At 38.2% G+C, this 18470-nt stretch overlaps 1 protein-coding gene across 1 annotated transcript; it reads right to left on the reverse strand.

Annotated features, from left to right (window-relative positions):
* Window positions 1–1319: 1319 nt before the first annotated feature.
* Window positions 1320–15282, reverse strand: LOC103698731 (protein GAMETE CELL DEFECTIVE 1, mitochondrial-like). Its single transcript, XM_039118325.2, has 3 exons — window positions 14325–15282; window positions 5892–6081; window positions 1320–1962 (listed from the first exon to the last, which is right to left on the reverse strand). The coding sequence occupies exons 1-3, from the start codon at window positions 15080–15082 to the stop codon at window positions 1735–1737; spliced, it is 1176 nt and encodes a 391-aa protein (XP_038974253.2). The 5' UTR covers window positions 15083–15282; the 3' UTR covers window positions 1320–1734.
* Between the last annotated feature and the right edge of the window lie 3188 nt (window positions 15283–18470).

Genomic DNA, 18470 nt, shown 5'->3' on the forward strand with positions numbered 1-18470 from the left:
TGATTTTTTGAATCGGTATTTTCTTTTAGCATCAATCTCTGTTTAGAATTGCAGAAAAAAATCGAACTATCTAATGCACTCTCAATTCTGATGAATTTAGCATTCATCAATGTCGGCAGCCACCCCTCACCTCAATCTCTTTCTTTAATGGATTCTTGCTGGGATCACTAATTTTTGGACCAGGTACCAAGCCACAAGATTCTTGTTCTAGAGAGAATTGTCACCTTCCACGAAATGGGACTCTTCTTCTTTGTCCTGTCACTCTAAGAAGGCAGGCAGGTCTACTTGGATCTCCAATATCTAAATCGAAAATGCCAACTCACTTGCACAACAACTTATATAGCCATCAAGAACATTTTTTTTGTTTATATATCTTCTCTATTTACTTTATCAATGGGACCTCTGCTGGTAGTTAGAAGAATTATTCGGTTCTGCTATCATATGAATGGACTTCTTTGGACTTGGTTTTAATGTCCGCTCGAGCCAATTGATAAATTCAATCAAGTCCTGAAATCACGCATGTCTTTGCTCTCGCTGCATGCCTCAATCAGCTGATCTAGACGTTGCACCTTCTATGATGTGCAGGGGCCCAAATGCTGAGTAGAAAATCTTGAGTTGCCATGAACAGACAAGGAAATCCTTGAAATGTTGCAATCATATTTTTTGGTAGAAAATTTTGCAAGCATAAGTTCACTAGTTAAAGAAAAATGAAGTTCATTTTCAGAATCTCAAGGAACTGAGAGAGCAACGTATAACCCCCACCATTCTAAGATTAAGAAGCTGAGAAACCAACAAAATACTGAATATTGATGAAGTTGGCCGATTAGACTCCACCAGAAGAAGATAACTGATGGCTTATCATGGCATATTGAGGATCACCAAACTCAAACCATTTCCTAACTTCCAGTCATCCATGCTCTAATTTTGAAAGATCATAGAAAAGTGAAAATTAATGAGCAGAAGCTATAAAACATGATATAGTGGATGAGTGTGAAGTTCAGTTAAGATAAGACCACAAGAGAAAATGCCTAAAAGAACCGTCAATACTAAGGTTTTCATAAAACATGATGGCTTCAGAATCGTCTTGGAAAGTGGGTTGGAGGAGAGCACCTAAACAACGAATATGGAACAACAGGCATTGAATTGACAGCAGATGATGACACACAAATTTAAAATCAACCCAAAATATGGGAAAATGGTTGCTAAACTGATAGAAATAATATTAAGATTGCCTGTACAATTGCTAAGGCAAAAAAGAAAAAGAAAAACGGTTGAAAGCAGTTTGTCTAAAATATGGCACTGCAATTAATTTGTTGATGTCATTCAGAAGTGATAAGCACAGCAAATTTATTTTTTAAAAAAGCTACAATAACAATTGGCCAAGAAAGTTCTTCCCCCTGGAGACAATCTGTTTTAATGACTTCGAGAGCATTAAATGATTGAGGTTTAACTTACAGTCAGCATAAGATTTCCATCAAACAACATCGAAATTTTACTTACATTATCAGATGCAAGTTGAAAAACTTTGCAGCCTACCCCTCAAAAATGACCTTGAGTTCCACTCTGAGAGTGAAGTTTTTCCTCCCATTGCAGCATATATTAGACCTCCAAACAGGTCATGCGCTAAAATTGGGTTGTGGTTTACAACTCAGAAAGGTGTGCTCCTAGAAACTTTTATCTCCAGGAATATTGCAGCAGTAGCGGTTTCCCTTACTAATTAAGACTTTGTTATAGTTATTTAAAGGGTGCGATAATTCTCCTCCGACGCTTAGGAGTCTCCCTCTTCACATACATTTTCTCCATATCATTCAATTCACGACTTGATCCATCAGGCAAGCTCACAAACTTCCAGCCACCGCCACCTCCACGTTTTCCACGAGGACCCATCTTCTCTATTGTAAAACTCCATCCTTCTGATGGTCGCCTTCTGCTATACTTGTGGCATTTCACCTCCCCAGCCACCTGGAGAAAGAAGAGAAAAAGATGAAAAGGCTTTACCGAGAGCAGAAGGTTCAGAACAATGCAAAACGAATCATAGATAAGTTTAATTTGCCAGTTCTTTCAAGGAAGCATTGGATCCTATTAGACTATCTAGAGAATATGCCTCCATTATCCAACCTCAATCCAAAAGCTTAGAAACTAACATTGCGAGAGAACAGGCTAGTAGTGCCTCTCTGAAGCTGTTTCTTTCAAAATTTCCATTTTGTACTAACAGTTACTACTAAAACATAATGCACTACATAATAGATGCATAGACTGAAATTTTGGCCTTGCTACAAATGTTTCTGGACGCTATGTTAGGTTATATAAGGAAAGCATGACTGGATCAATCAAACATAAACTAAAACTGGATCAATCAATCATTAACTAAAATCTAAATTACTGGTGTAAATACAAGTCCTTGCTTTAGAAAGAGAATCTCCAGCCTCATCAACACACACACACACATACAGCAGTCAACTTAGAACTAGACTCTGCATACTCAAGGATCCCCTTCCCAGTCTCCAACTGTCAACTATTTCAGAAAACAGCCATTTATTTTTCCAGCAGGCGATCAGACAATCCACTGTTCTATTCTTATCTAAAGTATGAAAAACAATGGGGCATCCAAACATGTCCAAGCATCAGATCTCTAAATGGAAAAATAGATGATAGGTATGGTTGATAACAGTTAGTAAATGGAAAACTAAATGAATATAGATTCAAGAGGCTGGAGATACAATAACACTTAATTAGAATATAGTAAATCAACTATCTTTTTTCTCTCTCTTTTTGAGATCAGGAGGCTGCCCCATTGGAAATATAAGGCCCGGTTTTTTTCCTGGAAGAGTATTTGGGGCCGAATGAGGGATTACACCTCTCAAGAGACTCGAACCCCTGACCCTTGCAAACAAGCAAGTTGGTGCTACCACTAAGCTACCACTCAGTTCAGAAATCAACTATCAAATTGATTGTCATATATGCATATGTAACGATGTCGTAGATTCAAACTTCAACCAAATGACCAATGCCCCTGCTCTCCCCCAAAAGTAAATTTCAGCGAATTTCATACGACATCCGTGATCTCTCTTGATTTGTAACCCAATACACAAATCAATTGGTTCCGTCAGGTTAGCTATATATTGTGTCATGTCACCTATTTTTTAACATAATGTGGTGAGATAATATCTTGAACAGTTACGTATCTAGGCCCCCTGCCCTGATTTTGTATTCCACCATGCTTCCTATACCCCTAATGTGACTCTTATCAGTGATGATTACTCCTACCTCGCTCGACAGAAATGAAAGATAAGCGACCTACTAGATGGCTCTTCGCTTAACCTTACACTATTCTATAAATTAGGCTGGCTCTGACCGCCTTTGTTGTTTCCCACTTGCCTAGCCTTCCAAAGAGAATGGAATAGACTGCTAATATAATCTCTTGTGAGAGAGGCCTTTATTGATTTCTTTATTGGACTCGGTCCTTGCCAATACAGTTGATTGAATAGAGATGGAGCAACTCGGCTAGGACTTGTTCCAACTTTCTTCCTCTCGACATCCTGAATCATTACACCCGCCTATCAATGAAGAACTTGGATTGGAGAGAACCACCTGCTGGTAGCAGATTGGACAGATTGGCATGGAATGTCTGGCTCCTACTGAGATTTGACAAGTACTAATTACATCTATTGGAATGAATTATTATTTTTTATTGTTTTTTATTTTCCTATCCTTGTATAATTACATGAACATGTGGTAATACTTTTGGACCAATCAACTAGCCAGTCTATAAACAAATACTAATGAGGAAATAGAACTATACTAAACTAAAATAGAATGGATTAAGTCAATATGGACTTGAATCCTTGACCTTCTTGATAAGAAAGATCAAACTGAATATTATCAAAATGATTTGAACTGGTTCAAAGACCTAACATACATTTAGTTGCATTGGGCTCTTTCATTAGCTGATGTAAAGATCAGTTGTTCCACTAGATTTTTTTCTTTACATGAAATTAATAAGATAACTCCATGTGCTCTGATTCATCACTTGTATTTTGATCTAGGAGCAATACCAAAGTGTTTCAAAGAAGGGTTACCTTGATGGGTTGATTGATTGATTTGAAAGTGAGAGCTCGGAAGCAGACTAACCAGAACCAAGCAACAAATGAGTTATGAACCCAATATCTAGGGCTCGCATACCTCAAGAAATATCCCAATTTACTTCTAATTCTGATTCTGATAAAGTCACAAGCCATATTGAAATGAAAGGAAGGTAAGCCGCTTCACCTCCTCCTCCTCTTATATCCTAATTTTATCTTTAATTTCTATTTGTGAAATAGAGAGGAAAAGTGAGTTATATACCTCTTCCTTCATTACTTGATACTTCAAGGGGATTGCCTAGAAAGAAAGAACAAAAATTGATTCATGAAGGTTTAATGATTGAATCACTTCCCAACAGTATGTTCCGGATCCGTTTAGATGAGAAGATCTAATTCTAGGTTATGCTTCAGCGAGGATCCGTAACCGACAGAGCCATCTATAAAGGAAAACATCCAATAGTCTATCATATTATCAATTAGCATGTCCATATTAGGAAGTGGGAATTCATCCTTCGGACAAGCTTTACTCAAATCCCTGAAGTCCACACAAACTTTCATGATCCCGCATTGAATCAAGTTCATACCAGTTTGAAATAAAATTAAAGGAATGTTATGACAAAACCTTGTTTGAAACAATATGGTGGAAAGGAACATGTGACTTGAAGGACATGATCGGCTGTGAATTCTTACATCCACCATTTCTATACGAATGGAGATGTTCTTGGCTTAACATAGGTTGCTCTACTTTGCTAGGAACCTCATTTGTGTTAGGTTGTAAGTATTAAGTAAATAGTACATGATGGAGCTCTAATAAAGTTACCATTATCCTTTCTTTTTTATGTGTTCCTAAGACAAGGAATTTGTCCATCACTATTTTTTGAGGTCTCAAAAAAAGGGCGTGGAAACACATAGGAACTCTTGAATAGAAATTGAAAAGAAATATAGCTCTAGATCCTTCAGAAAAGAAGATCTTTAGCTCTTGGTAACAACATTGTAAACAGCTCATGCATCTCTAGCTGCTCGGCTTGCTGTTGGGTTAGCTCAGGCAGCCTAAGTAGGAGCCTTACAAAGGAGAATCATTTTCTCTTTCCTATCAAGTACTGCAATAGTTGGGCCTGGTAATAGGTACCATCCATTCAAGACCTTGCCAAAACTGTCATGGCCAAGTGTTCTAGCAAGCTATCCTTTGCATCCGTAATCCCTCCCTCTCTCCCACCTTCCAACAAAAAGAAAAAATGGAAGCTAGCCTTCAAAGCATGTTCAGACAACCTAGAAACTGCTTGGGTAGTTTCTCTAATCCTCCTAAAACAGTGTCAAGACAACTCCCGTCAAGATATAATCAACAAAAACTTACTAATTGAAGCATATATTTAGGAAACAAAAAGGATTGCCAAGGAATGTTCATTCAGGCACATGTGCATTTAATATGACATTGAAATTGAAAAAATCATAAAACAATTTCCAAGTTAACTTGGTATCAGCTGGGACTGATCAGCTGAGCTTAAATTGTGCTGATTCAGATCTTGTCTCAGCATGTTTATCAGTAAAATCTCAAAGGCCTAATCATTTTTTCATATAAGAAATGATTTATTTGATTTATCTTAAAAATAACCTTCATTTCCATCATAAATACTTCCATGTTATGAATTCCAAATAAAGTGAACTGTTTTGGTTTATGCCAACCAACTAGTTTAACTATGCTAAAAACAACTGGCTTAAGTAAAGTGACCTGTTCTGGTTTATGTCGGCCTACTGGTTTAACCAAGTTAAATACAAGTACAAAAGAGGGGAGAAAATAAAACTACTTACTTTCTTTTTGTTGAAGTTCAACCGCTGAACAAATTCTTCATACAGCATCTGGTCTTCCTTCATCGAGATCTCGTAGAGAACCTCATCAGGATCTCTTGTGGTGCCATCCCAGCCCTCAGGCATGACCTTGAAGTCAGGTTTGTAAGGAAGAGAAGCTACATGGAATTCTGTATCATGGGAATTGAAAAATCTACAAGAGGAAACAAGAAACACCACATATAGAAACTATTTCAGCAAATATATTATTGATATGATAAACAATTTAAAGATGGATCTCATTCCTTGTGTAAAAATATGGCGATTTTCAAAGATACACACCAACCTAGATCCTAATACCAGATTAATCATGCCCTTGATATTCTAATAAAGGGGAGTAGCAGCATCAGAACTCTGTCCATTGTACAATATTGCCTTAAAGTTACAGAGGCACCACCAAGTGCTTCTTGAAATTAGTATGCAATACACCAAGAAGTTAACTCTATTCTTTCACCAATCCTACATACTCAGTAGATGAGTAACCTAAATTGGATCTGAGAATAAAAGAAAAGGTCGACTTGTTTGCAATAATTCTTCTGTATATTATGCAGTACTGATGTAAAACAAAAAAAAAAAAGAAAAATTTCCTATAAGTGTAGTAAACAGAAAGAAAAGTTTCCAATCGAAAATATCAAGAGAAGGAAAAAATAGTGCTAATTTCTCTTATTCAATTATGGTTAATTGCTCAATATACATCAAACTCTAACACAATTTATTACATTGAGATGCTAATTAGACCTAATTGCTCTAATCAAAATCACAAACACATCGAAGTAACTACAAAAAACCATAGAAATACCCCTACATCATTCATTTATGCATGTGGTACTCTGAGCTCATTGGTTCTAAAACTTATGAAGTTTGATTATCATTCTTATAGATCTTCTACCTTGTATATACTCGACTATCAATACCTGCTCGAACAAAGATATTTAGTACATTCAAGTAAAATGGAACACATATAAGAGCTCTTGAGAGCTCATTCACATTGATTTGTTGTATATCTTTATGACATCAGTGAAAGATCCACAATACTATTATCCCCATAGCTACTTAAAGATTTAGAGCCCACCATGATGCTATAACTCACATTATCAATTAAATGTATATCAATCCCCAGGTCCGATCAATTGCTGAACTTAAGCCATAGATTTAAATCCAAGAACCACTATATCTATGGAGGTGATCATTAAAAAAAAATATATGTTATTTTCTTGATCATTAATAATTAGCACTTGGCTCAAACTTTATCTAGAATTTTGGCATTTCACAATAAGAATTAGTATCACCAGAATGATTTATTAATAATGGTGTTGGACACTTTGGATAGAGTATGCCACACGCAACACCAAAGGTTTCTCGATCACCAAAGAGACAGTTTAAGCATGGATTCATATCATTGATATTATAGTGGTAATGCATTACATATAACCTTTATCCCAGCAAGCATCCATTTTAAGCCTACTGAGCCTACACATCCCACCAAACCTTTGTTCTATTGCTCGGCATTGACAGGCAATTCAACAGATTGCTTCACTTCTTATCAAGCACATCAGAAAAATAGAATACCATTTACAGTTGAAAATGGAGGTTAACAACCCAATACTCCAACCAGAATTTCTGGATATGGATATGAACATCCATCTAACATCAGTCTATGTAATATTGACCACATACAGGTTAGAAGATGAACTTGAATGCTCATTGAACTTCAACCTGTATAAATAATGATGACTATCAAGTAGAAGAATAATTAAATATACAGTATTATTTATAATAGAAGGTCTTTGATATGTGTGCTTTCGTATTGATACTTCTTATATGTCCCTCTCTAAACTTGTCCTATAAGAAAAGAAATGCAGCAGAGGAAATACATTCAAAAACAGGAGTGCAATTATATTTCCTCAGAGTACAACATGGTGTATCATGGTAGTTACATTTAATATATCAAACAACAAAGAATCCTTATGCTTAGATTATTGAATGAACAGCTGATTAGCAGCTAGCTGGTTCCAACCTTGGCAATGGAAATGGAAAAGGGAGGACTATATTCGTAGTCCACGCCATACCTAGTCCAAATCATAATCTGAATCCAAACTTGACACTATTGGATGGTGATATGAGCTCATATTTTTCAAGTCCATGACAGACTTAGATTTATGTTATGACCCAACCTTTTCTGATCCTAGTTCATAGTAGGGCAAAGCAAAGAGTCCTATGCCCTCTATTCTAATGATATGGATTCGACTTGTCGAGTGATTATGGAAAAGTGAGTCGTCCCTCTTCAGAGTCAAATTCTGGTTTGGATGCAAATGATACTGAGACATCGCCTAATGCTGAGAGATCAGGATATTTTGTTTCAAGAGAACCTAGATCCTTTGGTTTGGGAAAAGCTGCTTCACGCTCTTGCCTCGGTTGCTTTGCAAGCTTGCTTGTCAGCTTGCTTGGCTCTAAGTTGACCTCTTACCTTGAAAAGAAAAAAAAAACTCGACCTATTCTTACTTTTAAGGATATTAAACCCATGCCTTACGGGGTCCCCGTGGATTTGTTTTACTAAATATTATCTATGCCTACTTTCTTGTATTTGAGAAATAAAAGTCCAGTGCTTTCTTTCATTATCTATCTCGCCTAAGGCTTCTGTTTCGGTCGACTCTACGGTTGAAACAATAGGTGGTGTTGTGTCGTTATGGTTCGGCTTTTGATGCCTCTGTTCCAGACTCACACTCCTTGGCGGACTGGAACTTAGTTGGAAAACTCAAAAGCTCTGGCTCGAGCTACGCTATGGCTCTTTGTGCAGCGACATTTGCTTGCCCAGTTGCTTCTGTCTTTTGGCTATAGACCCTATCCACACCCTTCTTGAAAGGGGAGGAATTTTTCTCCCACTCGCCACCCTTCCTTATGCGTGGCGTTGCGTGAGGGCGTTTGATGCACCACACCAGCTCTTCCTTTCCCACCCTCCAAAGTTACCCGTGAATCTCTGCGCCCTTCGAAACCTTTTCCGATTCGACAGAATGGTAGTTTTCAATCTTGTTTGAGTAGGTGAGAAGTATCAGGCTTTCATCCAATTTATTGTGGATTGGATGATGGATAAACCAGCAAGTAGGGTCTTGCCTAGGTTGAACATGCAACTAAAAGGCTGCGCTATGTAAACACAAGGTTTGCTCCAGCCTATGAAAGGATGGTCCTAGACCTGTCTGACCTACCGTTAGCTTTGCTAAAGCAGTACTCCCAGGGTAAGGACAGGTGGCATAGCACAACCCTCACCGATGTGAGTGACTGGGCACCACATCTCGACTAGCTCGTCCCAACGGAGCGAAGGCCTCCTCAGCGCGAAATCCTGACATGAATAGAAACAATTTGGTGGGTATTTTAGAGGAGCCCAAAGGCGCTTTCTATGAAATCCTATGGTCATGTCTTTATCCTAAGGGCTATAGAACTATCTCTCGCAAGTATTAAGCCATCGAACTACCGACTCTATAAGCTTCTACGTGCTATATTCTCTTCGCCTAACACATTCAACTACCTTTTCTTGAAAGGAGTCCGACTGCTGCTTTAATACAGTCTGTTTAGGGTCTCTTTTTATGCGGCTCCCTTTCCTGAGAGGTAATTGCCGTTAGCATACAACACCCCTCGTAAGCAACTCGACTACCCCATAGGCCTCCGGCACGCACAACAACTAAACCACTTGACTTCTTCAATCTATTCGTTTGGATACGCAGTAAGGCAAAAGAAGCGCGATTGCGCAGCTTAATAGGGCCCCTGTGAGTCCGAAAACTAGGAATGCTATCGAGACACTGGGAATGTGTATCGCTATTAGTGCCTCATCAAGTGAAGACTTTGACCTTCCCTCTTCGGCCTAAAAGACAGACAACCAAAGCCCAAGTAAGGGTACTAGGAGGAGGGAAGCCGGACATCCGCCTCCTTTCTTTAGATTACTAGGTCTGTGAACTGAGTCATCTGATGCAAAAGGCGCATAGCCGACATCAACGTGAAGTGCAGCCCTTATCTTTTCAGGTCTAGTGCTAGACCCTGACCGGTTAAACCGCGACGATCAAATGCTTTCATATGGTTGGATGGCTTTGATAGAAACAAAAGGGAGGTAATCCGCACGGAATCGGATAGGCCGAGGGTTAGAAAGCCGCCTTAAAGCCTTATCCAAGAAATTGCCTTCTGAGGCTAAGCCGTCGTACCCCTGCACGATGGCGTCATAAGAGGCGTATTCAAGCTCCATGTTGCTACCCGGAAGACCTATAGCTTGTTCCCATATCATTGCTACCTGGAAGCATTTATACCCAACGAATGCTGAATATGATGACTTTGCTCTAGCAATCTCACAATGGAAAAGATGATGAAAAGATTGTAATTTTTCTGTTCATTTCAAAAAGAACTATAAGCAAAGGAGTAGACTATGATGTCTCCCATTCTTGAAACAGAACCTTAGGTCACCTCATCCTTGAACATGGCCCTAAGTGAGTAGAACCATCAAGAAGATAACTTGCTTAGCACCAGTTTCACTATTACAAATGAAATTTTCCAGTTTAACTTCCAATAGTCTCCTCACGTTAACCAACCTCAAAATCATATATAACAAAGTTAAAGCAAGCCCACAAATCTTAAGCCACAACCCTGAAAATCTAGCCTATAATCAAATTTAGAAACATGAAATGAAAAAAAAGGGGAGGATCCCAAGGATCTCCAACTCATACTCTAAGCATTGTTTTAGATGTAGAAATCATGATTTCCAAAAGTAATAAGAAACTGTGAAGAAATAAAGATGGAGATATTTCAGGCTCTCAACATGACAGCTATGGTCCAAGGAACAAAATGCATACTTATCCTTAACATGATGACAACAGTAGAAGGATTAAAAGCATCATAACCAGGCCAAGATTTAATGTTCTTTCGAATGTTACTTTGATTAAAACCTTGGTCTTATCCTTCCACACTTCTGACTCGATATCATAAGCAGTTGACATCCTCCACAATCAGAGCCTCATTGGGGGGTAGCATCTGAGCCAAAAGCATAGAAGCATTCTCATCAACAGTGGGATCAAGAGTCCCAGCACTGGCAAAAGAGACTATAAAAGGTAGAAACTGAAAAAAAAAAAAAAGACCCCAAGGACTCAACCTTCACTCGAAAAAGAAGAGCATTCCTATGTATGACAGTCAGCGATTTTTTGCAAGTTATTCATGAGGCTTGTATTTCCCACCACAAATAGTTAGGCTATAGGATCCCACGAGGCCAACCCTTCTTATGTTAGCAAGAAAGAATTCTCCTAATAGAACTAAATTAGTAATGATTACACTGACAGCATAGAGATCAAAATTAAGCAACAAGCTTCTTCAGTTTTCTCTTCATGCAAGCCTAATATAGGAAACCATACACCATTCATCCTCCCAACACCCCCAATCACTAGCCATAGATTTATTATTGGAGATTGTCATAAAAACGTATAAGAAGCAGGAGCCTAAAATGAATCATGGAAGGGTTGTAATGAGAACATCATTAGTATCCCATCTCTATACCCCAATATAAGGTTATCAAACTACCTAGGCCATCCAAAGCAAGAGATGACCTATTAAATGGATTGGGCAAACCAAAAAAAAAAAACTAGATAGCCAGGCTGATGGCTGAAGATATATAATATTGCATTTTATTTATAAAAATGTTATTATTTAAAGTTCTAAATAGATATTTTAAATTTTCCAAAAAACATAATATGAAAGTACAGCAATTAATATTTACAAAAATCATAAAACACATCCAAAAATAATACGCCCATCCCCTGATAAGGTGCCCATAACATCCCATTGATCCAACAAAAATCAAAACAAGGGTTCTTGATGAATGGTAGATACATGCGATTGACTCAAGGGGAAAGGAGTACATAACCCAGTTAAGTGTCTGGATAAATGGGTTCACAATGTTGGTTTTATGAACATCTCTTCCTTCATTCACAAACTATTAGAGGAACACTGAAAGTGTATTTAATAAAGAAGATAGTGTTTGTTAATATAAATTAATTAATATATATACATGCAAAACTTCTAGTTCTATGCTTTTCATAAGTTCCTTAATATTTTTATCAAAACGCAACTGTGGCAAAAGGACGGATAGTTTACCATCATGTTTACATGCAAGCATGCACGTATAAAGATTAGGATAAGAGGACACAAGTGTCCAACTATGTGTTTAGACTAACACCAGACCTAGAGTCCTGATAGCAGCAAGTGCTTATGTGATGAGTAGACGTATTCATGAGTCGGGTTGGGCTGGGTTTTGCCCAAAGGTCAACACTATTTACTTAGGCCCAGACCTAGGCCGATCCAATCTCTGGGCCTACCTTCCAAGCCCAAGCCCAACTCTTACACGAGATATAGGCCAGGCCTCGATTTTCATGACCCTTTTTTTAATTTAAAAAATGCTTAAAAATATCTTAAAATATTTCTAAAAAATACAAAATATGAAAAATTAAATATTTCCAATAACCTACAATATGTATATTATCCCATTAAATTTACATATCAATGACAATTATTTATTGAGTCTACAAATACATCAAACATAAACAGATAATACAAGAAAATAAAAAAAAGGCCGAGCCAAGCTTTAATACTTTGACTCGAGCCCAGCTCATTTGCTGAACAGGCCTCTTTTGCAAGCCAACTTAGCCTGCTAGGCCAAAACTTTTGGCCCGCTCAAGAGGCCTCAAGCCCAAGCAAGCTGGGCAGCTCTAGTAGTCAGGTTGCCCACACACTTAGGTAGAAAAGCCACCCTATTCACATAGTGGCTATTGACAGCACGAGCTCATTGCATTCAAAATCATTTCAGACACTGATCATGTTGATCAGAAGCCAAGAACAGCCTTCTTTTTTTAAAAAACATTCCTCCTCTTCATACAAGTCTTATTTCAATATAAGCATGTGCTAACCCTCGAACCTACCAATACTAACATGCAACAATTTTAGACTCTAAATTAGATACTATAATCTAACAAAGCATGAGGCCTAGGTCATCTCTCTGCAACAATGCCAATCAAAATTTAATCCTGAAACCTTCCTCATATATCACAAACCAACTTTCAAAAATTCTATCAACATCCTTCTAAAATCTAAACATCATATTACTACAGTTTACCTCCCAAACATCTACCTCTAATATACCGTTTAATTGCAATATGACATAAATTATTCTTTGATTGTGTAATCTTCATATTATCTTTATAAAGGAGCCTTATCAATCTGCATCAAGTCCCTTAAAACCAACCACCTTCAACCTTAAATTTATACAGTATCCTAAACAAGCAAATGTATGCCCTGATAAGGCTATAGAAAAAATATCACTGCATTTCCTTTAAGCTAAAACAAGCAGCACTTTGTGCCTCAAAATAGGTATATGTAAACTGAAATGTTGGTTAACACAACCCTAATAGGCTTTTTGGAGAGAAAATAGGCATGTAATAAACTGAATGTTGGTTAAAACAACCTTGAGAAGTTTTAATAGAGAAAATAGACACACAACAAACTAGAATGTTGATTAATACAAACTCAATAACTTCCAAGGAGATAAAATTGTGTTGTAGAATTTTGTGTTCAACTTTCAACCTTACAATTAGAAAGATGGAAGATAATGTTGATTTACAGTGACTAGTAGTACGTAATTAATTAAGCCAGCTTATGAGTCAAAGTAGCTTCTTCTAAAAAAATTAAACATCCTCTGACTACTGATATTTCCCATCATCTACTTACATAATTAGATAATTCTTTACGCAATTTGTTTTCTTATCCTTTTAACCTATCATAACCCATAATTTTCTTTCTTCATATGTCAGGAACATCCATGCTAAGGTTCATAAACAAATTAATTGCATATCAGTTCCTACTTCAGCACATAGTGCTTGGAAGTTTAAGGTTGGATCCTAGGTCATGCATTCCTACTACCATAAGTTCAACTATAACTGATAATTGCACTTGATGACAAGGGAACTCACTTCATAACCCCCACTCCTCTTCTCACTTCATCACTGTCATTACAATCCTTTTGTCAAATACATCTGGCAAAACCTTGTTCCATTACATTAACATCCATCCAATATCATAATTTATAAAAGCAACAAATTCAGTCATTAACAACAACACCTAATATAAAAGCAATTGCATTTGTTTTTGTACTTGCTGAACCAAAATGACCATAATGCATATGACAAGTGTTCCCACACAAAATCAGCATTTTCAGCTCAAAATGAGCTAAGAATGCACCCACTTTTGGTGATGTTATCAAAAGGTAATCTTTTAACCAAAGGAAAGAATAAGATTTTAAAGCGATAACAGGAAAATGTATGCTCAAATCATGCAGCTAAATAAAATGAACCCAAAAGTCTGGATTTTCTGGCTTACTCTGGAAAGTTATCGAGCAAAATCTCAACGGAGTCGTCCAAAGGCCGGCCTAGCTTCTTCTCCTCCTCCTCCTCCATCTCCTTCAACCACAGGATGGCATGCACCCTCTGCCTCATGATCCTGTAGTCCTTCGCCAGCCGTTCCACCGTGTACGCCTCGGGATTCTCCTTGTGAAGCCGGTACATCTCCGCCTTCTCCGAGTCCTTGAGATAAGCCCCCCTCGCCCCGGGCTCCCTCACCTGCTTCAGAAGCTGGTAGGTCTTCATCATCCTATCCTCCCACCCATCCACGAACGCCTTGTTCTCCCTGTTATCCTTCTCCACCGCCCCCAAGATCTCATCTTCCTCATCCATCGCCCGCACCACCGCCTTGCTCTCGCTCTCGCTCTCGGGAGCGACCTGGCGGCCGACGGCCTCGCCATCGAAGTGCTCCTGAGTCAGGCCCGTGGACCAGGAGGAGACCTCGCCCCAATCAAGGCCGGGGATTGGTTCTCCTCCTCCGTCGCCGCCATCAGATCGGGGTTGGTCGGAGCCGCCCCAGGCGCTGTCCCACGCGTCGTCCTTCCCCCCGCCATCGCCTCCGCCGGAGGAAGCGGAGTACAGCCGAGCGAAGGAGGCCCTAATGCTGCCGACCAGGGGACTGGGATCGGAAACGCTGGAGACGGCGGCGACGGCGTGGGGGAGGGAAGGGAGGGCGGAGGAGGGGGAGAGGAGTCGGCGAGGGAGGCGGCGGTGGAGGGTTCGGATCGTCGTCAACATTGCTGGATTTTTTTTCTTCTTCTGCTGCGAGGAGAGACGGAGAGAGGTTTTGGTTACTGGGATTCTTCCTCCATGGGAAGGTCGAATTCGAAGCTTGGAACTCTGCTGTCGTCGGTAGGGTTTTCTCGCTAGGGCTTATGGGCTTCTTTTCACTTCGCATACGGACCTAAAACGAGGACCCAAATGAGACCCGGCTTAGGTAGTGCTTCACACTCTTAGTTTCATTTGAATTTATTGGTTTTTCAAAAAAAAAAAAAAAAAGTTAAAACGAGACTTGACAAGTTCCCATCACGTAGCCAGATTACTTCATAAAAAAAATTTGTTTGAACACAGGTTAGCAGAAATTTTAGCAATCTGAACTTATCTATGTAGCCGGTCACTCCAATACCACCTTATGGACCTAAAATAGAAAGTTGCCATTAGCATTCCAAAATATTTTGTTTTTTTAATTTTATTGGATGTATCCATGCTCGTCGGATATGATCCATCCGCCTTAGTTAATTATTAAAAAAAAATAAAATAAACTTACCTACTACATACTTTGTAGATGCATGGCATATGCAAAACGGCTTAGAGTGGAAAATTTTTCCTTTATTGTCAATTTGCAGCAAACCTAAATTACATTTACTTATTGGTAAATACAAGAAGTGGAATTTGCTAATTTCACATGATTTTCTATACACCGAACTGCTGATTAGCCAATGCAATAAATCTATCATACAAGTCAAACAAATGCGTAATATAGAAGATGACATATCGCGCAAAAATAAAAAAACTACACTTACCAGTAAGATACCTTATTACAACAATATTAATACAAATATTAATTTAATGATAGCATTAGTAACATATTAAAAAATGTAAGATTGTGAAGAAATGGTATTTAGAAATAATACAACAATAATTTAATATAGAATATCACATTATTAACACGAACATTAATTCAACAATAACATTATTAACATTGTAAAAATTATAGTATTATCAAAATCCGGTATTTAAAAGCTAATATAACAATAATATAATACGTAACATCACATTATACAATGGATGGTATATTATTATAATACACTTTAACATAATTCATATTAATAAACATGTAATATAAGAATATTTATTTTTATTATTACTTAAACACATATTCAATATGGGAAATAATACCCAAGTGCTTTTTTTTTCTTTTTTTTTGCTACATAATACCGAAGTGCTTTATCAGATATAATTTTACCTTTTTTTAATAAAAATCAAATTCTTGATGAAATTATCATTTTGTAACAATCCAGGACCTTACCCAAAATGGCTAGCCGGAAGTTATTATTTGGGTTCTTTGATCCTGCATAAGTACCCAAGATCTACCCAGCGAATAACCGATGTGGGACTAAACACACGCCCACACGGGTCCTCACATACTCCCCCCGTTCAAGCCCTGACGTCCTCGTCAGGCTAAAGGTTCAAATCTATTCAAATCTAATCACAAACACCACGATTGGCCCGTGGTCAGCCCCGATGGATCCGTGCTGCAGTATCCCCTAATCCACATAGGTTATGGGCCGAGTCTGCTCTGATACCATTTGTAACAACCCAGGACCTTACCCAAAATGGCTAGCCGGAAATTATTATTTGGGTTCTTTGATCCTGTATAAGTACCCAAGATCTACCCAACGAATAACCGATGTGGGACTAAACACACGCCCGCACGGGTCCTCACACATTTTCATATTCAAAATGAATTACCAAACATATATATCAGTAGAATAAAAATTACTAAAAAAATCCACCATCTATTCCGACGAACTAAACATGGTATTACAATTGTTGATTTTGACAACAAACTGAACTTGGCTTGGCAAAGGTACAAAAAGTTCTACACCATGAAGCTATGAAATCATGACAAAGGGCATGGCCTGTAATAAGTCAAAGATTCGGTATCACAACTAGATCCAAGATCATCAGCCTAGCTGGGCAAAATTATTTTGTAATCATATAATAATTGAAGCTTAGAGCCAAGCCAAGCAAACATCAAGCTTGTCATAAAAATGAATCATGTCGACCAAATTAGGCTCACATAAGGCCAATAGCTCCCCCAAACAGGGCCTAAATATCTCATTAGTCATATTTAATAACCAAGAACTAATCTTGATAAACCAAAATGGGCAATTAATTAGATCAATGACGACCTTTGAATCCATCTAGTCAATCACTGATATCGAAATGTTCTGGTTAAAGTCTCTCCTCCATATAGCAATTTATTTTCAATCAAGTTCAACATCAAAGTCCAAATTGATAGACAAGTTGTTGCTATGAAACAACACAAGTCACTTATGGGTTCTCCATCTCATACTCCCAGCGAGGTCCAAGTCCAAGCTTGATTAGGTGTAGCCCATAACCCATCTATTGCCCAAAACTAGATATAGTTCATGTGGATCTGCAAAGCAATGAATATGAAATCAATCTTAAAAAATGCATTCATTTCAGCATATCACATATTTTTAATATTTTTTTCGACGCCTAATGCTTTATTCATCCACCTCTCTCCAATCACAGACTAATTAAAGCATTCAAAATCAATTATAATTAAAATTTTGTTTTTTAATTATTATCCAGTTTAGAACCTGATATAGAACTATTATCCTTCAAGAGTCTGTCTCTTAAAATAATCCATTTATAAAATTCTATTTCTCATTCAAAAATCATAACATTTTCTTTTATGATTTAAACATAACATAAGCAATGTTAGATCTCAAAAAAAAAAAAAAAAACTATTTGAATTCCTCTAATCGGTATATTAATCCTAGTCATGAAGCAATGTTTGGAATTAGCTGGTAGGTCTTTCACCGACGATTGGTTGCATTATAAGAGGGTGGATGCCCATGCCGAACCCACTAGAAGAAAGTCTTTGAACCGTGCAAAGCGTGCGAGCGCAAGTGGACTCAACGCATCCAACACCAGAATTGACGACATTTTATATATAAGGGGAAACGGTTTTCATACCTGGGGAAACGACCAAACATGAAATCTTTCGAAACGGATCCGCTGTTACGTCCCAGGAAGTAGGGCGTGATTTGCCACGCGGAAATCGGGATGTCGTGCCTGCGGATCCTTTTTTTCCGTGGATCCGCTGCTCCGACTTGTAACACCAACAAGCTATAAACGAGCAATTAAAACGCAAAATAACTGTGGGCCCCATAGAATTCCCTTACGTGGCAGTTAATCATTCGTTACGTTTTCGTTAGGATCCACCTGATCATCTTCTTCGAAATTACCGACCTCATAGACGGTGGATCAAGTGAAACACAACGAACACATAATAGCTCCAAGTCAACCCGGGCGACAGCCACCTGACCCACTTTTAGGTGGGCCCCACACGATGCACGGAGGCATTGCTTTT

This window comes from Phoenix dactylifera, chromosome 2 (assembly GCF_051530095.1).
Source record: "Phoenix dactylifera cultivar Ajwa chromosome 2, Ajwa_hap1_PhDact_Kaust_v1.1, whole genome shotgun sequence".
Taxonomy (NCBI): domain Eukaryota; kingdom Viridiplantae; phylum Streptophyta; class Magnoliopsida; order Arecales; family Arecaceae; genus Phoenix; species Phoenix dactylifera.